The 26953-nt window shown below is 37.5% G+C and overlaps 1 protein-coding gene across 1 annotated transcript in view; it reads right to left on the bottom strand.

Moving 5' to 3' along the window:
• The window catches only part of pdzrn4 (PDZ domain containing ring finger 4), a 49784-nt gene that overhangs the window by 13285 nt on the left and 9546 nt on the right, over positions 1–26953 (bottom strand). The window contains exon 2 of the mRNA XM_052121061.1: positions 1224–1471. Within this exon, the coding sequence (XP_051977021.1) occupies positions 1224–1471 (248 nt within the window). The remainder of the gene's footprint in view (positions 1–1223; positions 1472–26953) is intronic.

Raw genomic sequence — 26953 nt, 5'->3', positions numbered from 1 at the left:
AGCAGAGGTGAATGAATAAGTCTTTAATGAAAAAACAGAGGTTCAGAGAAAACAAAACACAAAAAAATAAAAACAGAATAATATCACTGTAGGATGCTGGTTGGCAGTGGGGAACAGATTCAAAAAAATTAGGAGAGTTCCATACAAAATACTTAATCAGGAACTTGGCCAGTTCAGGAGACAGTCCAATTAACAACTAGTGTCGTGAAAAAATGAGAAAATCCAACAGGGTCTGAGAACAAAGACAGAAACGCAACTGACAAAACACACAAATGACAGAGCGAAAAAAACTGGTCAACTGAGCGAGGCAAGAGGCACAAGACAATTCGATATCAGACAGCAAACAAAGGGGAACTAAAGTAGGGAGAGAAATAAAAAGGTAGGTGCCGCTGATAAATGAGCGGCCGCGATAATCAGACCTGAGTGAAAAAGCTGCGAGGGCGCGGCCATGAAAAAATCCCCAAAAAATAACACATGAGGTGAGGGAATTCACAGAGACAGACAAGAGAAAAGAAGGTGGATCACTCTGCAATCCTGACACTTAGTTTTGTTAAACAGTAACTGGACATACACAAATATATATATATATATATATATATATATATATATATATATATATATATATATATATACAGTATTTAAACTAACGTAACAAACACAAGTACATAAGGGGCTAAATGATCTGATTTGGTCCATCAGGGGCTGGAGGAGTTGTCTTATTTAACCAATGTGCCAGTGTGTTTGATATTTTAACACTCCATTAGGTTTTAATCACCCTGTACACTACTCATTACAGGGAATGGATTAAGTAAGCCACTAAAATAATTACACATAGGCCCTGGCGTGACTTTACGACGGCAGTGGGGGATATTTAAATGGGGCAGGGGGTTATGGTGGTTGCCTGGTGATGAAGAAATTCTTGAAAATAACATGCACTGATGGGACACCACTGATATTCATATTCTGTTGGTTAAAAGAGACTTACATGTACTGTTTAGGTAAAATTCCACATGTTCTAAGAACAAAATGAATTTGACAGAAAAAAAAACAAGATGATGATTACTGGTAAGCCTAAATGCCTAAAATCCCTTAAAAAACAAAACAATATTAAGCGTTTGCATTTAAATGTATGGTGATGGTCATGTTAATATAAAATCATGGATGCTAATAACATTGTTATAACATAATAATCCATTTGTAATAACATTATTAACAGTATATACCTGTCTGACAGTAGGAAGGGGCAGATGTCTGGCACAGGTGGGGTAGTGGGTCTCATCTTAGCCAGAGCCATGATGTGTTCAAAGGTTATGTCCGTCTGAGTACACACATCCACCAAACACACTTCCTGAAAGTTGCTCTGGTTTTGGGATGAGGGGCCCCGCCTCAACACTTGCACCACAATGGGGTCTTTCTGCATTGCTTCCACCTTCCCCTCATGTCCGGAATTTGAAAACTCACGCCCATTCACCTAAAGAGAACAGAGGCCAAAACAAAAGAATTGCAATATAATTATTTACTATTATTTCAAGGTGTTTGTACATGCTCCATATATTACTGCAGGGAATTCCTATCGAAGTACATCTGGCATTGTACATTGGCTCAATTCACTTTTTAAAGCCTTTTTTAAAAGGCAGGCAGATTTAATTGATCATACTGCACACAATAATATGTTCAGCGTTATTATTTCAAGAGAGTTTAATATTCTTAAATAAATGCATGTTTGTATGGGTATGATCATCTGTCAAATGCATTTAACATTCAGCATGATCGTTGTGACATCTGACATGTTGCACTTGACACCTGTCAAAGCTGCAATTAGAGTTCACTCACCCACATCAAACAGTTCTCTGCCTAACCAATTAAATGAGCTTGTTATAAACTCAGAGTGCCCATCTTTTCAACCATTTATTTTGACAGAAACATGCCTCAGGCCAACACATACACGTGCACACACTTACCAATCTCACTAATGCAGATCTGTGACATTTATGAAAGAGTGACAATATCATACATGCCACAACTGAACATATTTGTATTTTTAGTCTTCAATATTCACGAAGGACCATGGCCCAAAACATACACAACACAGAAACCCAACAATACGCAAGTAAGAAAGAGTTTAAGAAAAATTGTGCAAGAAAAAGGTACTTTTCCTAAATTCCATCAAATGTATCTGCACTTAATAAACAGACAAGTTCATCACACCTTTATTTCACCCCCAAATTGAGTTAATAGCATGTATTTTCCAAAAACATAAAAGGTATCCACAAAATAACCTTTCACATCAGCCTTACTTGCAAAAGCATTGAGCTTCTAAAAAGCTCATTCAAGTGATAAATTGCAGCTTTCATTTCCTGAGAGAAAATACCATCAGTTCATCCCTATGTTCTTTCAATTAATTATGGCTTGCATTTACAACAAGTTCTGCAGAGCTGCTTCACATCTTGTCCTTGAATCACATTTATTTTTGCCCTGAACAACCCATATTTCAAGCCAAAGAATCCCCTTTCTCCTTAAAATGGACCACATTCCGAGTATGCCAAACTCAAGTTAGACAGCACTAACCCAAGCTGCCATTCCCATTGTGACAGGCATGACGGTCAGTCTGCAGCTGAGTCCTGGAACATGGAGTGCACGTTACGAGTGAACTGATTCTGTATTAAGCAGCTGACGTTGAATCAAACTAGGTCACATAGTGCACAGTGAGTCTGCAAACTTAGGGGAACTCCAAAGCTCTGTTCCAAAATCTACCCCTACCTTGCTGTCTACTCCTTTAATAGGCAGCTCATTTTAAAAAGTGGTGAGGACAGTTTGGGGGTGGGGGTGAAGCATGAAGTAGCAAAACTCATGAATCAATATTAATTAGGTTATGTGCAGATAATGTCATATAATATTTTACTGTTTGATAAAAAGTCATTCTTGATCACCAATTCAAACACTCCAAAAAATATTTCACATAATTCATTTGGTAACTTTGAGTTGAACATCTAACACTATCAGTCCTGGGATTTTGTTAGTCAGATGATAAATTCATGGATCTGTTACTATGAGACAGAATGACTGATTGGTCACATGGTAACATTTTCACATCTAGTAAAAGGCGTTCCAGGATCTAATCCACCCTAATATAACTTTTAAATTTAATAAACAAAGATTGCATCTGTGCATTAGTGGATGTATATCATGAGCAGGGAAAATGTAAACATCTGTTTACGATTTAACTTAATGGAGTACACCACTGTTAACCGCCATAATGAAGGAGTAATCAAAATAAAAAACTCCAGTGTTGGATCATCACACACACACACACACACAGAATACAATCTCCTGCTTAAGAACTGGAGATGTTTCTTCTGCATTAGACATTAACCTGACAAAAGCAATTTCAAAAAAGTGGAAGGGACAAAATGGTAGTGATATGTCCCAACCATCCCATCCATAATAAATGCTCAATAATAGTCCAAAAACATTCACAAATATTCCATTCTCAACTACATTAATTAATTATACTGAACTGTTTTTGCTATGTGTGCTTATGTCCTACTCGACCCGCTCCAAGTGGGATTCAAACCAGTGATCCCCAGCTTGGGAGTTGGATGTGCTAACTCGCTCGCTAGTGCGTCTCTTAAGTCCAGGAGAATGAGGTTTACACACTGCACAGCTATCACATACCAGCTGGCTACCATGACCATCAAAAAAAAGAAAATGGCATTTACATGAGACTTGAAATCATCAGATTATTCTCTGTAAACAGGCATGCACTCAGTGTCGGTAAAAGTGTTCTAAGTGGAATGGGCAAAAATGTATCTTATATATATGGGCTTATATAGCATAATCAGTGTACGATTGAGCATATGAACATACTCATTGTTACTTGGAATGAGTGTAACAAAAACAAAAACAAAACCTATAACTATATCTTAGATCAGCTTTTGCAATGAGCTACAATTGCAATGCATTCCTGGATTGCCTTCTAAGCGATGGACACATGGTTTAGAATTTGGCCAAAACAAGGTATCTCACATATAAGGCTTCTGCCTAACTCTGGAACAGCCTTTGCATCATGACAGTGCCTATGATGCCTTAAAGGTAGGCAGTGCACTAGGATTTGAAACACAGCTGGGAGGCTTTTGAATACAAGCAAACCCTTGTTTAAGATCTGGTAACACCTGACATTCTCTCTTAATTGGCATCAAAAATGAGTAGCCTGTGGTCCATTTTCATCTTTAATGTTCTTTTTACTTCAGGGGAGCAGTAAGCATTTGACACTTTAGGCTGTCAGGTACAACTGCTGTTGAACACAAGGCAACCAACCTCAACATCTGACATAACATGACAGTGACCTTTTCACTCTTTTATCAGCATCTACAAGTATCCTACTTTAGACTGCACCCCCACCAATTTCATTGGTACAATCTCAACAGACTTCCCCCTCCAAGATGATATCATCATTGTCTAAAGCATCACTATAATCGATCATCCAGTGTTTCTTTCAGGAAAACAATAGAGCAAGAGATCGCCAGCTTGGATGTCTTACCAGATGGGCTAATTATTCCAGCAGTAACTAGGAAACACTCAGGGAATGCACACAGAGATGGAGAGAATCTCTACCTGCTGAGTCTTATCTTCAGAGCAGCCTGGGGTCATATGTTCATGCAAGCCAAACAGACGTGGTGCTCATCTGAACATGTAGAATGAGGGGGTGGATTGGGGTAGTACTTATGTACTAGTATGGTTGAAATTATCTATTTAGGCACAATATAACCAGAAAATGTCGAGATAAAGAAACCCAGACCTTACACCCACAACTAATATGGTATCATGATGGATAAGGCCAGATAAAAACATGCTGCAGCTATTGAGATTAGTGGTGGGTGGCATGATGAAAATCTTTCAGTATATTACTGTATGAGAAAAGCAACATCAAAAAACTTGCTGTAAATGTATATTTAAAAAAGGTTTATTTGAATAACCTAACCATATGGGTGTGTTTTTTAAACTAATGAAAGGCACTTTATCTCATTTGATTATTTTCTTGTTTTAATTGGAACTTGATGGATATAAATCAAAACATAAACTTTCATAATTCATAACAAATTATAAAAATGAATGATAAGTGTTGTATCAGTGCAAAAACAGCTGTTACACATTACATGACACATGAGTTAAACACTAAAGACTAAAATTCAAATTCTAAATTCAAACAAATTAAAACGCTGATATTAACACTGATTGGATTCTATATTAATGTGGCAAGTTGCTCTGACTCTCAGCTGAATTTACAACCCTTAGTTGCAGCCTGATTTCATGAAAATGACTTGTCTGTGGCAACAGTTTTGCAAAATTATATTATGTAGTTCATTACAAAGTGAAATGCTTAGAGTGAGTTAAATGTTCTTACAATCAGATGAGGTTTTTACGATTAATGCACAATTGACCTATAACCGAAACCTAGCCAATAGTTTCATAAAAAGCTAATCTGACAAAAAATACACTATTGCTGGAGCAATGATGTAATTTTGTGATACTTCTGTGACACTTTCAGCTTGCGTGTTGATTTGCAAACTCAGCGGGTCTTGTACCCCAGTACTTTGCATCGCAAGTGCAATGCTCTATCAATTCAATTGTGCACAAACAAAACTGCCGCGATATGTACGAGGAGCCACATTAAAGTCATACTGGAAAAATATAGGTATAGTAACACTATACTTAATTTGTTTGGGACATTCCTTGCTCTGTATTTCTGCATTATGTCAATGCTATGTCGCTCTCATGTGTAAATATAAAGAAGTGCTTCCCAGTAATAGCAGTGCAAATATGTCTAGCGCTTTAAAGCGGTAAAGTAAAATCACGTGCACAGTACATAGCTACATAACACCCACCCCTAATTGGAGAAACCATAATGATACAGTAACTGGTATCAAGATGTAGCAACATTACTTATTCCCGTAGATTAGAAGTTCACTTCGGTGAACATTGATCCACAGTGATAAGAATTCATTAGCTGGTAAATACAAAACCACTGAGGCTACTTGAATGTCTCTGGACATGTTTATATATATATATTTATATATTTTTATCATGCAGTTATGTCTTAATAAGTTAATACAAAATTAAAACTCTAAATGAGTTCATTATGAATGCATGTAGCATAAAGAATGTAGCCTATATTGTGACCCTTCTCTTTAGTCACTTGCTTTCCAGCAAGACGTGACGCATTAGACAAATGCTTTTGGCAATGTCACCGCTTATGTCAAACATGGCAAAACCCATGCGCAAAAAATTAACTTTTATCGGATTACATTGTTGTAAAATTATTCTGCTGTTGCTTAAAGATCATCAAACAGGACTGACTGGACTGAGGAGATCATTTCAACTCAAAAATTTGCAGTATAAATGTATTGTGAACATGATTATTATAGCATAACATTTCATTATAGAAACTGTATCGGTAAGAATATGGTATTTATGATGGTTTTGTGTCACTTTCATTTAATCCTGTAATCTGTCAAATCTAACAACAATCAGTGGGCTTTCTGCCACCACTTACTGCACATGCGCTGACATTTATGTAAATAAGGGAATTGGCCTATAGACCTTATTCCCAGTAGTGCCGTGTTTGATTTTTAATGGAAATGGAAACAAGGCTGTGACTTACCATCTCTTCAATGGCATGCACAGTGTAAATCTGTAAAAAGCTCCAATATCCCATCTGATTTTCCACAACTCATGTTGTCTGGAGTTTTTGTCTACTGAGTGTCCTTGAAAATATATTTTTTCAATGTTTTGTACATGGAACGATCCAAAAACACGTTAAACTGCTGTACAGCCCACTGAAGAGACTGTACGTCTATCCTGCAAAGTCTCGTTGTCATTCCCATTAAAAATCGAAGATACCGCTGCTGTGAATAAGATATAGCATGTGCTGAATAACATTTAGATATTTGTCTTGGCAGATACCTTTAACAAATACTTTAGCAGGTAGTAAAAGGGCAGTTCATTTAAAAATGACATTTCTGTCATCACTGGTCACCCTTATGTCTGAATTAATTTTTCTCTGCCATGGAACAAAAAAGAGATGTTAAGCAAATGTTTATGTTTCAGTCATCATTCGCTGTCACTGCAATTTTTTTTTCATTCAATGTAAGTAAATTGTGACTGAAACTCCCTAATATCACCTTTTGATATCCACTGAAATAAAGTCATACAGGTTTGCAACAGCATGAAGGTAAGTGATGACAATTTTCCTTTTTGAGTGAAATATGTCAAATAAAAACTCAACAGTTACCTTAAAAATGGCTGTTTAAAGTTGACAAGATTTATTGAAAATGTTAACAGATTAAATTATGAAAGAGATGGAGAGGGAGAGATGCTGTGCTGCTGCTTTCCCCTGATTGGTCTGAATAACTCGCAGCATCATGCGGGCTGCTCTGTGCTGTGTGTCCGTGCGCTGTCAGTGTCCTCTTCACTCCGCGACGTTTTTACTGCATGAGAAAAGGGACGTGTGGTGTGAGAGTGTGAGAACAGTGTCAATTGCATTAGCAGCCCTAGAGATGGAGATGAGAAATATAAATTCTGCAGCTGAGTAGTTCTGTTAGCTTTACTAATTATTGTCAAAGGTTGTGTAAAATAAAGAAGCGCAACAATCTGAAAGGCATCAAAAGAAAGCTCCAACATTGTTGGAAACAAAATAAAATTTTCACATATAAATAAAACAAACTAAATTTAAGACTTCTTGTCATTTATTTAAGACTTTTTAAGGCCTTAAATTAAAAAAAGTTAATGTAAAACTTTTTAAGACTTTTTAAGGATCTGCAGATACCCTGACATCAATACAGGACTCTGAAAAGGCAAGGTGACACCTGCGCTTGATAACAAGGTCTGAATCTGGAATGTACAGCAGTCACATTAGATCTGTCATGTTGATTCAAGACTTTCATAATATAAGCTGTACCTCAAGAGGTCCATGTAGCACATCTGAATGCAAAACTAGAGAGTAAAGAATGAAAGAATCTCAACTATCAGCAGTCTAACATCAGTGGTTGAGGGTAAAGTGTGTGTGTGTGTGTGTGTGTGTGTGTGTGTGTGTGTGTGTGTGTTATATGCTTTAGCTGTCATATTTGGGTCAGTTCTTCTCAAGTGACAAATATCCATTTTCTACAAGCTGAATGATTTGCACCGGTGAGATAAGCACCAAGAAGTGACAAGAATGTGTGTGTGTTTGTGTGTGTTTAGACACATGTGCCATTTGAGATAAGAATTGGATGAGAACCTCTTGGACATGAGACCAAACAGCAGAAAATTATACAGCTTACAGGTGCACACACACACAAATGCATACGCACACACACACGCACACACCCTGTACATATAAACACACAGCATTACTTCAACCCAAAAAGTGCCAGTGGTTTTTGGATAAAGACTTGTCCATCTATCTACTGACTGCAACAACAAAAGACTCAGCAAACAATAAAAATCTACTGAAAACTCAGTGGTGTATTCAGGTCAGAGCATTGTCTTTTATGCAGCACATTTGTAAGGAAGCACACTTTGAGTTTTTCTTTTCAACACAGTGAATATATATGAATGAGAGAATAACAAAGCGTAAGCCCAGCTGGAAAGAGTCAGACAATCGGAAAAGATATTCTTCAGTGATTACAAAGACATGTCTGAGCCGAGGTCCCATTCACAACCCCAATAAAATCTTATCTTCTTATTGAGCTCACACTGAATCACAGTCACCATTTAATTCACTGCAAGAACCCAGTAACAATGACACTTGGAATTCTATGAAAGTCTAATCGGAAAGGCAGACTTTCTCTTCAGATTTTCAAAGACTTGCCATATTAGAACTCTTGGTTTCCATCAAAAATAACAATTTAGCACATCATGTTCCTACACACTCTCTTTACAAATCTGCACAAGAGTTAGGACTTGGCAAAATATCTAATTTTCAATATTTTATATGTGTTTTTTGTTTGTTATTAGAGTAGTTTCACGATCCTTAATTGTCTCGAGAGTCGAGAGTATGAGAGTTTAAGACAGACATGTTTTAACAGCATCTCAGAATTAAAATTGAGTAGTAAAAACAGAGTTAGAGTTGGTAAGTTTGATTCCTTTTCATGAATCAGTTCAACCTGTCCATTTCAATTTACTAAGTCAAAATTTTGAAACAATGATTATTTTGTGCATCACTCAAAAACATTCATGAAAGTCTTAGGAATATTCCAGGTTCAACTCAAGTTAAGCATAATCGACAGCATCTGTGGCATAATGTTGATCGGAACAAAAGAATTATTTCGACAAGTCCCTCCTTTTCTTTAAAAAAATCAAGGAAAAATCAAGGGTAGTGTGAGGCATTTACAACAGAAGTGGATGGGCCAATTTTTGAAGTTTAAATGCAGAAATGTGTGAAGCTCATAATTATATTAAAACACTTACATTAGTTTGACTGTTAAAACTCTGTTTTATTTAAGCTGTAAAGTTATTTAAATAGTCAGTTTTATGGTCATAATTTTAATCAGAAAACATTAGTATATTAAATTATGCTAAAATCACGTTAAAACATCTAGTGGCTATACTATTCATTGTTAGTTCCTCACTGTAACCTTTTTTTAAGAAAAGGATGGATGAAAATAATTTTTGTGGTAATCAATTTTATGACACAAATGCTGCCGATTGAGCTGCACTTGTATTAAACCTGGAATATTCCTTTCAATTGCAAGTAAATACAGTATTGTAGTTTTTTTATTTCTTTTTTTTTTTGTATTGGTACATAAAAGAAAATGACATTATTAATTATTTTTCCTTGTGTAAAATTTATGAAAAACTTCTAAGATTAAACATTTTTAATCTACTTTCCAACCATGGCTGTATGGTTAAAAGGATGGTAAAAAGTCATTTTCAGTCCATTTTCAGCCATTTTGGGGCAAATACATAAATACTGCGACATATATTGAATAATATCAAAATCAAAAAATATTGGTATATTTAGCTATATCACCCAGCCCTAAACCACCTGTAACAATCATCATCTTCTTAACAGGTGGCAGAGAATGGTTAGGTTTATCATTAAATACACTTTCATTTAATTTTCTTCATCAGATTTACTCTAGTGACTGTTGACTAACTCTGTTTGTCTAAACACTCACCACCATTAAAAACATTTCAGAAAGAGATTATTAACTAATTGAATATGCTGTTTTCCATGTCATCTATGCACCAATTAATCAACATGGCAAGAAATTAATAAGTAGCAATTGGTCCTATCGAAATGCATGGCTAAGCACAGGATGTGGAGAGGGAGAGGAAGAAAAGGGTGGAGTGAAAGGACTTTCTGTACTGAAGTGAAATTTGGTGCAAATTACTGTTTATGTGTTTACCAAAAATGGGTTTTGTCTCTTGGATCCAAGCATACACAGACTGCAAACAAACAAGCAAAATGAGCAGATGATAATAACTTGGTATAATTAATTAAAATCGGGCTATGCGTATAATCAAATAATCATTATGAATTCGGAGTGAAAATTCTCAGCTTGACAAACCTTAAACAAAACAAGCACGATATGCACCTTTTACAGCCATTTATACCCAGCATTGCCATATTTTTGTAATCCAGTTTGCTACACAAAATCTTAAATTCTAAATCTTATTATGCAAAAATAAAAAGATGTAACACCCAAGCAGGTGTAAGCACCTGTAAGTACAAGCCTCCCACCTCCTTGTAAATTCCTCTTTAACACGTATATCACATACACATTCAGAGTGTTCATTTTCCCACATCGGTATCTGTGATGACACACTATTACCATAGAGATTAGAGATTCTGTTTGTCTCCATTAAATTCTCCATTAGCACCAAGTATGGTTTGATCCTCAGAGTGAAATAAATGCCTCTCATTCTTCTCTATTTTCAGGTGAAAATAAATAATGCATTTAAAATAACAGGCACATTTATCACAGAGAGCCGTGTATATGGCTGTGTATGGCTAACTAATGATTGCTTCAGCAGGGCCCAGCCACAGATGACATGGGTTATGAAGAACTGCATCAACAAAACGTTTATTAAGCCTCGGTCCTCAATGCCTAGATTAAAATAACCTGATGCAAGCGCTCTTCATATATGCATTCATACTGTGTGCTGTCTATGAATGGATCGTGTGCACTGGATTCTAGTCTGAGGGAGTGTGAATAAATGAAATATACTCAGGATGACCTCAAAATTTGTGTTGGGACAAGCACAAGTGCTTGGTGTCAAGCTCAAGAAAGAAAAAAAGCATCATAAAAGTTGCTGAGTTGGGAAGCTGAGTAAAGACTTCCTTTTGGGTGAACTATTCCATTAAAACTAGAAGCATTCAAAACTGCTGATCCTTACTGAACCATAAAAGTAGACCAAGGGCTGAATTTAGCAGTTGGTTAGGCTGTGCAGTAGAGTTCACCTCAAAGTTCACCAATAAAGCCAAAAAGCAAAAATGCTGTGGCCTGAACCAACATTAATCATAGCAAACACACACAATATTGCAAGACTATACCATGCAACAATACAAATAGGGGATCTAAGGTTCAGAGCTAAATGCTTACCTTTTTTTATACACGCTTGATGCTCACTTGACCTGACGGTGAAATCTTTTGATTGAGCCTGAAGGGCAATGCACCCAATGTCTTGGAAATCAGTCAAGCAAGACGGGGAGAGTTATGGGTACAGCAGTCAGGCTGAGAGAGCAGAAGTTGATCTGAGTGTGATTTGTTGTTTCTGCAGATAATTTCACAATTCTCTGATATAATGTCGAGTCTCGTGTCTTTAAAGTGGAGTCGAAGTCAAGTCTCAAGCATTTCAAGGACAGGCCTAAGTCAAGATTTGAGACACTGGTCCAAGTTAAGGCTCAAATCTCTTGAGCTAAGAGATCTCTATAGGTTAGGTTTATAAACCTTGTCAAAGAGCAATCAATTTTGTATTTTGCTGTTCTTAAACCTCTAATTTGAAGTCTTAAGTCATGTCTCCAGTGAACTGTTTATGAGTCTAAGTCAAATCAAATCAACTGAAGTGCGACTTGTGTCTTGAGTTCTTATGCTTCTTTATTTCATCACATTTTTCTGGTAAGAGTGTCACACCATGTCCTCCAAATGACACTTATGAAGGATTAGTGTGAATTCAGTGAATTCGGCAAAAGTCAGACGAAAGTTCTTCAGCTAAAATTGGTCAGTGCTTACGATATTCGAATCACTGCCCCTAGTGGCCGAAGCTGGAAGTGTTCTTGAACATATGTGTGCGTATGAGTGAGAGTGATGCCAAAAGTATTTTTATTTTTATTTTTAGTTGTAAAGGATGAAATACAGTCAGCAGAAATGCTAACTTAATGAACTCTAACCCCTAACCCAAACCCCAACTCTAAACTTAACAGTCAGTAAAAATTGTAATTAAGGGTAAAAATGCAATCTCTAAATCATGTTCACCATTGTTTATGTGAACACAATTACTTCCTGGTTCCTACAGGACCAGAACCCGTGTCTCTGAGGTTACTCGCACAATCAGTAGTGCTAGAGGGAAAAGTATTCAGGGTTGAATTGATGCAAACATGTCTGATGGTGCTTGTGAGTAATTCGGCTGAATGTGGTTCATTTCAGGGTACTTGAAGCAACATGACAATCAAGTTCAATATGCGAAGAAGACGGGTGGTAAAGACTGTCTAAGAGTTTAGAACTGCAGAGGAACAAAGAAGAAATAGAAGCTGAAGAAACTAGTAGCCTAGTCATTACAAAAAGAGAAACAGAGAGAGAACATCCTAATATAGTGGCTGCTTATCTATCCTCTGTGAACTTCAGTCATTCAGTGTCTGAATCTAATGGATGTGGTGCATCTGGTGCCAGCGGCTTATTGTCTGTTACTTCCTCCTTCCCTCCTACACATATTAGACACATATTAATCTCATATCATTACACCACAAACAATAGCTCTATAAACATTAATTCTCATACACACACATACACACAATGGACCAGGCAATCATTTTCAATTATCTGAGTGGAGGGATACAGTAACTGCTTTATTAGCAGATGTATCAGGGTTCAAGAGGAGTTTAGAGCCAATACCGTTGACCATTTGGAGATAGAAAAATATAATGTCCTGAGATAAAATGCAAAAAGCAATAAAACCACGCATTGGCAACACAACAAACAGTCATTCCAATAAAGGTTCAGATATGTTATAATTGAAGTCCCAGACACGGCTTTTTTGTTTTCTATAGGGTAACCAGATTTTCAAAGTCTCAGACTGGGACACCTGGGGGTTCAGTGTTACATTCATATATATATATATATATATATATATATATATATATATATATATATATATATATATATATATATATATATATATATACTATATCATCTGATACTATATATATATATATATATATATATATATATATATATATATTGTAAATAAAAACAATAAATATATTGTTTTTAGGGCTGGGCGATATGGCAAAAAATAGGATCTAGATTTTTTCAACTTTTAAATGTGCTCCAACATGATTCAGATTGTATGTTCTTTATTAGAATGCAAGGCAACCTGGTTAGAGAAATCCAAGTTCTTTCATTATAGGAAAAAAAGGTGTGAATGAAAATGCACCAAATGCACCACAGGGGGAAGTTGAGTGTAAATGTAAAATAAATTAAAATCTAATAAACACAAATGTTCAGAAATAATAGAATAAATGCGGTTTTACATGGGATGTGGTCAACGCAATTTCCCTATTCATTTTCAGTAAGAGAGAGGGGGCAGTCAAAGTGGCACCGCTTTCCAAGATCTTTCACGAGAAACCTGTCGCTTTGTTGTGCACAACTGCTTGCGGCGCACACCGCAAAATATACAAAAATGTTATCTTTCAATGGCCACCGCTTGTCACTGACCAATCAAAGCTGAATTTATTCACAACCAATCAAACAAAATTCATGTTGCTGAATTTCGTACTGACATACAACGTTTCTTTGAGCCTTTAGAGACATAAATAGGAAAACAGCATTATGGAAAGCTGTGAGTGGATGAGTTGGTGTACCAGGTGGAAATAGACTACGGAAACATGTTTGGAAAATTGACGACTGTGCAATGTATACAAATGGTTCATGGACCGTCTAATTTCATTTTCTTTTCTGCAACAGGTATGTTATTGGTAGAGTGTTTTGTGGACTTTGAATGTTCATTTGTAGGCCTCCCATTTTATTTATTGATGTGATGTTATTTATACTATAACAATTTACCTATAAAAATATGAAGTAACCTGCAGTAAGTTGCTTGAGTCATTCAAAACATTAGGAACTTTAAATGTGGAGACAGGTGGCAAGGCGGCATCAATATTTACAATTACATTGTTTAGCCTTGATACTATAATTTTACATTAATATAAAAAATAGCTTATTACAATATTTTTAGTTATAAGACATTTTATTATAAACAAGTGGTATTTTATTTCAGTGCAATCACTTACATGAAAACTAATATAATATTTACAGTAATTGCCTCATAGACACAGTAGCTGAGCTGAAACAGTGGGGGGCATTATTGCACTTATACTGGCACGTTTCGCACTGCTTCTTGTGCAAATGGAAAACACCTGTACGAAGATTGCAAGCAAACCCTGCCGCCCACTACGTCCCGTGTAAATCCGCCTTAAGAAAACTGCTAAATAATTCTTAGCCATTGTAGGTATTAATTTTTTCTAAGCCAAGTCTATCTAGAAATGTATCTAGAAATCAATACCTATAAACGATCAAGTTTATCTAGAAAGTACTCTTTATCAAACAATTTGTATGTATATTCATAAACCCCTGCCCTCTAGCGGATCACATGGAGCATCACAGCAATATGAAATCATTTATCATTAAAATTCAACTCAAATTTGTCAAAATGATCGCTTGCCAAATGTTGGCTTTAGATATACACTTGAAACATGTCACAGAACAAAGCAATAATTAGCGATCTATCTTAATAATCATGGCAAAAGGAGCGGCGGATGTTAGATTCTTCCATATATAGCCTCTCCATGATTTGAAATGAAGCGGCCATAACTGTCATGTAACTAATTATTTTTTATGGGGAAAAAGAAAAGATAGGATACCATTCATCAACATCGTCGTACTGGGAATATTACCGCTGTCTTTTATCAGTCTCCATGTTTTTAACCTGTAACCTTCATTTGGAGCATGCCACACACATGCAGTTGATCAGATCGGGAGCAGCATTAAGACAAGTGCTATGAATTCTTTTCCTCTTCTTTATTCAGCCTTTGGTGGATTTTGGAACTGAGGATGACATTCATGCTGACTCGCATAAATAAGACTGCTGACAAAGATTCATACAACTGCACTTTTACATTTTAAGGCATAAAAGTAGGGTCTGCTCCAAAACTTAGTGAGCTGCCTTGATGTCTCCTGCTTACATAGGCAGCTATTTTCTATGGCAGCATGAAATGATTCCTCATAAGAGAGCGATTTGGAATGCTTTATATAGGGGGCAACTCCACGCGCCTTTCAAATAGCACTTCTCACGTGCAGCACATCAACACAGGTGACGCAAGAGGAAATAAGCGATCCTCTGATGAGTATAAATACACGTTTTGGGTAAAATAGTCAGTTTTCTATGATATTAAACAATTTGTTTATCAATGCTTTCACGCATTGAATGGATTATAAGTATGTTTATAATACAAATTTCTCTGGCTTCATCCGCCATCTTGGATTTATTTTTCCACCGAGCTCATCACGGTGCATTCTGGGATTGCCTACCCAGAGAAGGATACTTACGATGCTACCTTAGAATTCATCCAAAACAAGGTGTCTTGAGGCAGCAAAATTAAGACACTAACTTTTGGAACAGCCGTTGACTTAGGGAGTCTATGATGCTTTAAAACGTTGCCTCAGAAGGAAGCTTACTCGGCTTTGGAACAGGTCCGTAGAGTTGCACAAATCCAAATGCATCTCTACACACAAACATCATAATCCCTGACAAAATGAATCTCTACATCCTCATTATTTTGAGTGAATCTTTTGTACCACATCCTTGTTTGCAAATCCAAAATTGATGAATGAATCTGGCAGTTCAGCGTGAGCTGGCACAGACCGGTACAGGCTCTGCATGTAGCTAATGCACCACTACAGGTATGGCACATGGCAGTCACCAACTACATCTGCTCCTGATCAAACCTGAAGCCCGATTTTCATATTAACACAATATTAAGCCACATGGGCAACATCACAGTGTAATGTGCAGATCAAAGAGCACTTTCTGAGAAAAAACAGGTAAACTGTTTGAATAATGTGTGAAAGATTTCAATCAAATGATTACATCCTAGATTAAAATCAAATGATAACAAACTTGAAGCTCCAATTTTAAGCCACTCAGATGGGCAACAGCACCATCCAGTTCTGAAAATCTACAGTTCCTTAGCAAATCCAGATAAGTTATGTCAATGGTTTAATGTGCAAAATATAGATTGTAATCACATTATAACATTTCAATGAGCTGCAAGCTGTGAGATATACAGTATGTGCGTAATAACTGCCTCTTCCTGTTACATGTCAATTAGTATTATTCTTCATGTGCGGAGATGGATTCCATTTTCATATAAGGCAGACTGAAAGAATAATATATGTTTTCACACCTGAGCAGTCTCCAAGAGCACAGCAGATGTGTGTGAATGATCATCCAAACACACAGACACCATATTCAAGATTGTGTCTGACTCACACAGCTACATAACGCTAACTGCGCTGGGTTGTTTTGTTGTGCAATTTAGCTCCATTCAGCCTGTCGGCAGTCAGTCAACACCTGCTTTCATAGTTGCTCTACAGATGACTTGAAGTATGAATTGGGCATAATTGGCTAATCAGATGTAGACATGGCAGGATTTTAATAAGCAGATTAGGGCCATTATTTTTAGATACATTTATTTTAACAGGATATTTGTTCTGTTCCATCGCTGCCTCACATTTTACAGCCTAAACTGCATGGAAGCTGCCTTCTAAGTAGGGTGACCAGAATTCTGCTTGTGGAAAACGGGACAGCACCCTCTAACCTAAGCACAGATCCATGCAAAATAGAGGGTGCATCCACCTCTTTAACTATTGTCATCTTGTACTTTTCACTGGCAGCAATTTTTCTCAATGTGTGCTTGTCTTTAAAGAGTTTAGCGTAAAATGCAGAGCAGTCCAGTCCAAAATTAAGACATACGAAAAGAATTGCCTTCATGACTTTTACACTGAGTCCAGATTTATCCGGTGGCCATGCTGCGTTCATTAATAAGAACACACGCTCCACAGATGCAGATGTCCCATACAGGCATAAAACAAACTCCACGACCTTGGCTAAGACTTCGATGTTGATGGTCTTGCTCTCCAGCTCATGAAAAACGTCTGTCCATCTCTTAGACATGGCTGTCTTGTTCATGTTCCACTCGGTGATGCGACGAGTGACAATGTTTTTCGCATAAGCCCACTCATTGAAGAGCGTGGTTTTGTCGATCATACTGTGAGTGGGATTCTGGAGTAGAAGTGTTCTAGGCTGCTCTGAATGTCTTGCCACTCTGAAATGTCTTTTCTCAGGTCATGAATGTGCAAAGCCAATTCTGTGGCTGATTTGTTGTCTTGCTCTACCAGTGCATGGTTAAAAGTATCTGTTTCCTTGAGTGCGAAGCCAATCCAAGGTTTAGTGCTAGGATCACTGAAAATGCCTCTTAGAAACTTTGGGCATTTTTCTTGAGAAAGAAAGTATGCACGCAGACCATTGAAAATGTATAGTTTTCTTTCAAGAACTGGACCAAGAGAGACAAAACATGTGTTGCCATGCTGCAGTAATTTATGATAGTCCAGCTGCACAAAAGTGAGTACGTTGCATATGACAGCTTCAGATTTGGTACGGGCAGAAGAAAATTTCGGGTCATACAATTTCTTGATCAATTTCGCAGTGCAGTCAGCCGACCGAAAATTATGGCCATGCACAACAGAATGATAAGCAAAAAGTCGTTCACTTGCGTGCACCTTGTTAGATTCAGAACTTTGCTTCACAACAAAAATCACAAACACTTGGTGTGGCACACTTACTTTTAGCCACATGCTTTTTTGTATGAACATGCTGCGCGATGTCGGTGCAGCCTCCATGGGCACATCCAGTGTCCACATCACGGAGGAACTCACATGGTCCATCCACACAGGGGCCATTGTGAAGAAGGCTCACCAGCGCCTCTTTTTCCTGAGATGGCTGAGGAAGTTTGGAATGAACCACCGCATCCTCACACTGTTCTACACCTGTTCTATGACTGGCTGCATCACTGCCTGGTATGGCAACAGCACAATCCTCAACCGCAAAGCCCTGCAAAGAGTGGTGTGAACAGCCAGACACATCATCGGAGGTGAGCTTCCCTCCCTCCAGGACATCTATAACAGGCGGTGTGTGAAGTAAAAGCTCAGAGAATCATCAGAGACTCCAGCCACCCGAGCCATGGGCTGCTCTCACTTCTGTCATCAGGCAGGAGGTATCGCAATATCTGGAGCTGCACCAGCCGACTTCATGACAGCTTGTTCCCCCCAGCGATCAGACTTTTGAACTCTTGATCTCTCATGATCAATATACATCAGCACTGCACTTTATTAATCTCACACTGGACAGTCATAAATTATATTCTTTCTTAACGACACACAACTGAATATCAACTAACCGATGTCAATACAGCACATACAACCAACTGTATATTTTATATATACTATTTTTATTGTATACTGTAAATTCTATATTATGTGTATGTGTATTCTATATTGTTTGTATTGTATACTGTACATTGTATATTATTATTTGTATATTGTGTTGTGTGTAATTATGTGTATATTACTTTTGTAAATTGTGTCGTGTAAATCTGAAGTTTATTGTAGATTGGTTTATGTCTCGTCACTGTCATGACTGCTATGTTGCTCGGAACTGCACACAAGACTTTCACCTACTGTTGCACTTGTGTATAGGGTTGACCCGGTTGAGTGACAAAGTGATTTGATTTGATCACTTCCTTGATCAGGACATCTATTGATTGGGGATTGTGATTAGATAGTTTAATCCAATCATGTACTTCAAATAACATGGTGTGATTTTATTGGTTTTACAAGCCGTATCCTTGGCTACCTTTGATTAGAATACTCACATGACTGAGAAAGCTGCAAAGGCGATAGAGAAATTTTAGGAGAGGGGAAATATGGAACAAAACACAATTTTTTTCAGAATAAATCAGGGCACTAGAATAAGTGCTTAAATATGGGACTGTCCTGGAAAAAAAGGGACATGTGGCCACCCTACTTCTAAGGCAACATCCTAACAGAGATGGAACCTCATAAGTGACTGACTTTGAACTCTCTACATAGGCAGCAACTCCACAAGACACACAAATAGAGCTCCACATAGGAGACAGAGTTTCTTGTTAGTATGTTTCATAACACAATGTATGACACATATGAAAGCATGGAATAGGACATAAAACTGTTTGTTTCCCAGAAAGAAGCTGCTCTAAGACATAAATCCCACTGATGTTTCATGGATCAGATCTGGTTACGGAGCGGAGACGCCACTCGGTGCCCCACAGATGGGCCGCCTGATATTTAATACGCAAGCAGTCAACGCAAGAGACCTCAGAGAGCCATTAATGACTTTTTAAACATGCAAGAAACCCAACACAAGTGTGATGGTGGCATAGTATCGAATGAACATGCAGATCTGAGATGCAACAAACAGATTAGAGTTCAGACTCTCTGACAGAAAACACCTGAGGGTGAGGGGCATGTGAATATGAGATGTTTGGAAGGCTGCATGCTAGGTAGGACATGTCCTTTGAAGGCTGCAGTATACCGAGTGTCCTCCTTTAAACAAGCCTCGTTTAAACAAGACAGCCTTCATAGGACAAACGGAAACGGACCATAACATGGTTGCTATGACAGCACGGCACTCTTTAACAAGCACTTTGAGTGGGAAGTGAACAAAGTCCCTCTGGAAGGGAATGCATGAGGTATATTTTAGGAGCGTTATAATGATGTAAAGAGAAAAAAATATATATTTTACATACTTTTAGTCTAATACTTTATTTTAATTATATATTAATATAATTATACATATTATATACTCTGCACCATCTACTGAGGATTTGGGAATTAACATTCCTAGCGTTTGAGGCCATGGTTCTCAGCAGGAAACCGATGGAGTGCGTACTCCAGGTAGGGAATGAGGTTTTGCCCCAAGTGAAGGAGTTCAAGTACCTGGGGGTCTTGTTCACTAGTGAGGGGACAATGGAGTGGGAGGTTGGCCGGAGAATCGGGGCAGCGGGGGCGGTATTGCACTCGCTCTATCGCACCGTTGTCACGAAAAGAGAGCTGAGCCGAAAGTCAAAGCTCTCGATCTACCGGTCAATTTTTGTTCCTACCCTCACCTATGGTCATGAAGGTTGGGTCATGACCGAAAGAACTAAGTCGCGAGTACAAGCGGCCGAAATGGGCTTCCTCAGAAGGGTGGCGGGCTTCTCCCTTAGAGATAGGGTGAGGAGCTCAGTCATCCGTGAGGAGCTCGGAGTAGAGCCGCTGCTCCTTTGCGTTGAAAGGAGTCAGTTGAGGTGGTTTGGGCATCTGGTAAGGATGCCCCCTGGCCGCCTCCCTAGGGAGGTGTTTCAGGCACGTCCAGCTGGAAGGAGGCCTCGGGGAAGACCCAGGACTAGGTGGAGAGATTACATCTCCACACTGGCCTGGGAACGCCTTGGGGTCCCCCAGTCAGAGTTGGTTAATGTGGCTCGGGATAGGGAAGTTTGGGGCCCCCTGCTGGAGCAGCTGCCCCTGCGACCCGACTTCGGATAAGTGGTTGAAGATGGATGGATGGATGGATGGATGCGTTTTAACATCATACTTGCGGGCAAATTGCCGTAATTGTTTTCGACATTTCCATTGAAGCAAAGAATTGTGGGTTATGAGTGCCCACAAAGGAAACACCTCATGCATCCTCCGAATTCCCATGAAAGAAGATCGCATTTGAAGGCTGTATTCGAAGTGTCCTACTCACTTTGTTTTTAAACTAGATGACGTATGCGGACGACAAATGCAACCTCTGGACGACACAGCCTTCCAAACAAGACACAGCCCTTGAGTCCTGAAACTAGGACAAGTGCACATAATTGGGTAATTGGCAAATGGACAAGAACTTATTATATATATATATATATATATATATATATATATATATATATATATATATATATATATATATATATATATATATATAAATATATTTAGGTTAAAATATATATTTGTGCAGATAGCAGTGTGTGAGTAATAGTGTGAAAAATAAGTTTATCTAAAATCATAATCAGCCGTTGTAGTCGTGATTTGTGCAAAAGTAAATAAAACGCACAGTTGTTGTGTCACCTCTAGTGTTTATTTCAACTACAACAAAACATAGAATGTGGCTCGTAAATGTCAGTTTAGAAAAATGTATTCTAGTAAAGTACATTCTATGAGACTAGGCTGGTGATTTTATGTTTAAGTACAAAATCAGAGTTCTTTACTGTTCAGCCTTTTCATGAAAATACTAGGACTGTTAAATTACATGTCGTGCCTATAACACCAGTCCAACACACTACAAAGTTCAACACACACAAGGAATGTTTGAGTGATATCAGCTCAGTGTTGTTGTTGTTGAATAAAGCATGTGTCACGGTGTATTGGTGTCAGACTCGGGCCAGTTTGTGTCACAATGACAGACTGTGACTTACACAGGGGGCCGGGGCCAGCCAAGAGAAACAGACAGGAGCAGTGACCTCCCTGCATATGTGTGTGTGTAACTGATGAAAGGTGAAATGTGTCCAAATCTGTCTGCAAGAGCCAGACTTAAGACAGCATGTCCACAGTGAGACACAGGGTTTATCTCTCTTATCTCTTTATATCTGTTTTTCCCCCCATAATAAATAGTATTATTTTTAAATGCAATAGATTATTGTCACAGCACCTGTCACAATATCTGTCTCACCAATTTGACCACTACAAAACACATGCATTGAACACACATATATATACACACAGCATGCACCCTGTCTTTGATACACACTACATTTTCAGGGTCCCTCAATTCTTCTGCCTTCTGTTCACTGTTCTCTCTCATAAACAGAACATGTCTCACCTTTGCAAGAACAAAAGAGAGAGTTGGGGGATGGGTATCATCCTTGTGTTTCCAGACACAAGAATCCACTGAGAGCTATTCTGGTTCTTTAACCTTGCATACTGAGAGGCTTCATTATTTAGTCTGCATAGCAATATCACAACTGCGCTACTGGGGTGAACTGCAATTCACAAATATTTTTTTTTGTAAATATTGCAAATACAGCACACATGCGCCATAAATTAACTGAATTTGTCTGAAGAGCACTTGAACTCTAATTCTCCTTGATACACACCGGCAGCTGTACGATGCACAATTAATTTCCTAGCTCAGTGCTGGCCAGATGGGACATTAGGAATTGTCATCTAGAATTGTGTACCTGCTAATTGTGTGTTAATTACAAATGGACCAATCCACAATGCTCCAGTGCACTATAAAACTCACAGTTTATGGAGCAAATTAACAAATCAATATAGAACAAATAAACACAAATAATCAAGACAACATTTAATGATATACAACTTTTGTGTAATGCATTTGACATGTGATATCTGGGTCAATTTAGAAATATAGGTCATTATTTAATCCAAGAACAGCCTTACATTTCAGACTTGTCCTCACATAAATCTATTGTATGGCTTCAGAAAACTTGGAATATAGTGCATACACTACTTTGATGGAGTTACAGTTTCGTGTAGTGCTCTTGTCTGAATGAGGTGTAATCAGCCCCTTTCTTTTCAGCAAGTGGGCAACTCACACAGGACTGCATGACTGAAGACAAAAACTCCATAACTTCTCATAATTACCAAACAGCACTAGAGCCCAGCACTAATTACATTCCAGTGTGTCTATGGCAGACAAGCAGGTCCTTTCCTGTGCGATTTCAGGCAATGAACTTTTTTTGTCTTGTTTGTTGAATTCATAACATGATTTCCTTAAGAGTGGGTGGCAGTTATGCCGGAAAAAGGAAGGAAGAGATAGAGAGAGCACTACATTTTTTTAATGTTCATTGGTGTACAAAGTTTAAAGTTGGAAATTACATTCATATTCCATTTTACTTTCATGATGTGACGCATTTCCGAGTGAAACAGGACTTACAATGAGCAAAATACTTTAACCAGGCATTGACTGGAGTATAGTTAACTCATGGTGTCAACATTAATCTATAACGTGTTAGTTGTAGTGTAAAAGTTTAAAAATAAAGAGGGCTTGGCGATGTTTTTTGGATTTTTTAAAGCAATCCATTAGCATTCCAATTCAATTCTATGGCAACTGCTCAGCTAGAACAGGGTTTCCCGGACGTTTGTGATCTGGAGGTTGCCATCTTTGCTCGTGGGCATTCAGTTCCGGGATTGGGTGTCATGTGACCGTTCATTCAACAATGGAAGCAGATAGAGCAAAAGTCAATTTCACGCTTTTAAGAGCCCTTCAAAAACAACCTGTTTCTTTGCAAAGGATATACTCTAGTTTAAATAAAATACTTGCAGAAAACATAGGAAAGCATGACTACTTTTAAATGACCTTCAATGGGGGAAAAGTGCTTTTTGCCATCATAGGGTGTAGTTCCAGCATCTACCAGTAGGGGCTAATGAGACCTTTTAGCCTTTGATTCAGAAAATGAAACTGTAATGATTTCACAAATGTAAGCACATTAAAATATGGCCACTCATATACATTTACTTGTACTAGAGTGTGAACCTTTATTAGTGAACAGACATTTAATATGGCCCTTTTTTGCAAGGCTTGCAGGTGGTGTATGTGGAAAGAGGAGAGAGCAGACAGAGGGGTTTATGAAGACCTTCAATTAGAGGTTCTGGCATGTCGAGTGGGTTTGCAATACAAATGTAAAGGTCAAACCAATGCTTTTTAAAATGAAATAACACAAAAAAAAAGAAAAGGTCACTTAATAATTTCACTCAAAAGACTGTCAGACAGAAGTGTAAAATTCAATGAAACTCAATATGGTCGAGTTGAAGAGACAGTTCTCTAGTTCTGATAACAGCTTTGCAGTGACCATGAGGGAACTTTATGTGGTACTGAATGCCATACAAACAGGATCCAAAATAAACTTTTTGCCAAATTTACAAGCCATACATAGTTTTTAAAGGCCATGGAAAAGCATTTTGCATTAATTTCCTTTAACTATAACTATAGCATATAACATGTATTATATTTATAACATGTACTATAACTATAACATAAATGTTAGATCCAATACAAGCTAAACTCTTAAAAGAGGTATTTCTTGTTATCTCAGAACCTCTTTTTAATATGATGAACTCCTCGCTATCCTTAGGATATGTCTCAAGAAACTTTAAAATGGCAGTTATCAAACCACTTATTAAGAAATCAAAACTTGATCCTGGAGAGCTGGCTAATTATAGACCAATTTCAAATCTCCCATTTATGTAAAAATTACTAGAAAATGTAGTATCCTCCCTGACTCTCGATGTATGTTCTGTTACATCGTCTTCAACAGCGTAAAGCTTAAGTGTTATATTTGATACCAATCTGTCCTTTGAAAATCAAATGACCAATGTTTGTATAACAGCATTCTTCCAACTAAGAAATATTGCTAAATTACGACATGATGCTCTCTGTTGCTGATACCAAAAAACTGATTAATGCGTTCATGACCTCAAGACTAGATTATTGTAATGCATTACTGGCAGGATGTCCAGCAAGATCAATAAATAACCTTCAATTGGTTCAAAATTCAGCAGCCAGAGTGCTGACGAGAACCAAGAAATATGATCATATTAGCCCCATATTATCGTTGTTACATTGGCTAGTTTCGTATATTAAAATTCTGTTAACTACATACAAAGCTTAAAATGGTCTAGCTCCACAGTAATTAAGTGACCTTCTACCATGCTAGTATATTCCATCATGTTCATTACAATCACAAAATTCTGGCCTGTTAATAGTTCCTAGAATATCAAAATCCACAAAAGGAGGTAGATCCTTTTCATATTTGGCTCCTCAACTATGGAATAGTCTCCCAAACACTGTTCGAGATGCAGACACACTCCCTCAGTTTAAGTCTAGTTTAAGTTAAAACTTTTTACAGTGGCATACCCCTTCAAACCTTCAACATCCTTTCGCATACCTGATTCACGTACCGCGTGAGCCTGGTTTCACCCAAGGTTATTTTTCTCCATTAACCATCATCTTATGGAGTTCCTTGCCACAGTTAGCTTTTCTTTGGCTTTGGCTTGCTCACTGGGTTTCTAAATACAATTATTTAATTACTTATTTTTAAACACAGTTCACAATCGTATTTTTTCAACTACACAATGATGAAGACATTATAGATATTACAATTTCATTTTCTGTTAAAGCTGCTTTGAAACTATGTGTGTTTTGAAAGGCGCTATACAAATAAAAATGACTTGACTATAGAATTATTTAGCTGCTTTTCCCTTAATAGTTCTTTAAACTTGTCACAAAAACATGATTTTGTACCTCATATTTTGTTTTGGTGGCTAAATAAAGATAATATTCCAGATATGTGTTGCCACGTGGAATTCTAGGGATAAAATAACAACATTTGCCTGGATGCTCCCTGGATGCATTGAACTAACGGAAATAAATGTGTCTAGACTGCCACAAATGGTGATCTAAAATGGACGCATGGACCGCTGCAATAAAGTGAGATGGCTGGATATGTGCAGTTCAAACAACTGTGGGATATGTAGCAGCACACATCTAATCTCTGGTAGGTGAATGACATTGTTACCAACTAAAGTAAGTTTGATAGGTAGAGTTTAGCTGGCTAGTTAAGTCAGAGTACTTCTTTACGGGCTCTAAAAGTGACTATAGATTGCTCCCATTATAATGAATGAAGCCTTTTCTTTAGAGGTCCTTTACATTTACATTTAATCAGTTTATCAAAAGTGACTTACAAATAAGTAATAAGTAATTTTTTCACACAAGTCAATAATATCTGCAGTATTGCACTGCCAAGATCTCAGAGAAGCTGGAGTAGTATAGAAGCTACCGCCAAAGAAAGAGACACACACAAGGGAAAAATTGTAAAAGAAAATGAAAACATTAAGCTTACAGCGCTAACAGCTTCATTGATTATAGTAGGACCGATCCCAGACCTTGCCGATGAGGAAACAATTGTGAACATCTATACTATGATACTCTTTCATCGCCTCTCTCAAGTAGATGCTCAGTATAAACATCATGTCTGAATAAGTCACTTCAGGTAACTGTTTGATGTTCTTTGATTAAATTTGTTGACTCAAAGTCTTATTTAAAGGATAAAAAATGACACCTCATTACTTTTTTTTTTTTTTCAGTTTTTGCACATATCTTATTTGTTCTGTTTTAGACTTTAAAAATATGTGCTTGTAATTTTCTTTTGATCGTTCTGGGTTATAAAAATGCCACTACCGGAAATGCTTCACAGCAAGATATGTGCAGTAGCATTTTAATACTGGACAGTGACTATTGAAACACACATGGCAGAAGGTAATACTGTGTGTCTGGTAAGGAAGATCAGTAGTTTTGTAAAAGACATAAGACAGGGGTTTAAATAAGGTCATCTACTTTCTTTCCTGAACAAAAGAATGGGATAAAAAGATGAACTCAGCATCTGCTATATCAATAAATCAGAAAATAAACCCAGACCACATGAGACAGAGAGAGAAGTCTATTTTTATCAATAATTATGCAAGCATTCCATCCACCCTAGAGCCAAGAATAATAATATGAGATTTCCATCTCTCACACACACATATTCACTTCACCAGGGCTGGAGTTGGCAGGGTCT

The sequence above is a fragment of the Xyrauchen texanus genome, chromosome 47 (genome assembly GCF_025860055.1).
Source record: "Xyrauchen texanus isolate HMW12.3.18 chromosome 47, RBS_HiC_50CHRs, whole genome shotgun sequence".
NCBI classification, from domain to species: domain Eukaryota; kingdom Metazoa; phylum Chordata; class Actinopteri; order Cypriniformes; family Catostomidae; genus Xyrauchen; species Xyrauchen texanus.
The sequence above is the reverse complement of the archived record's forward strand: the minus strand, read 5'-3'. Positions and strand labels throughout refer to the sequence as shown.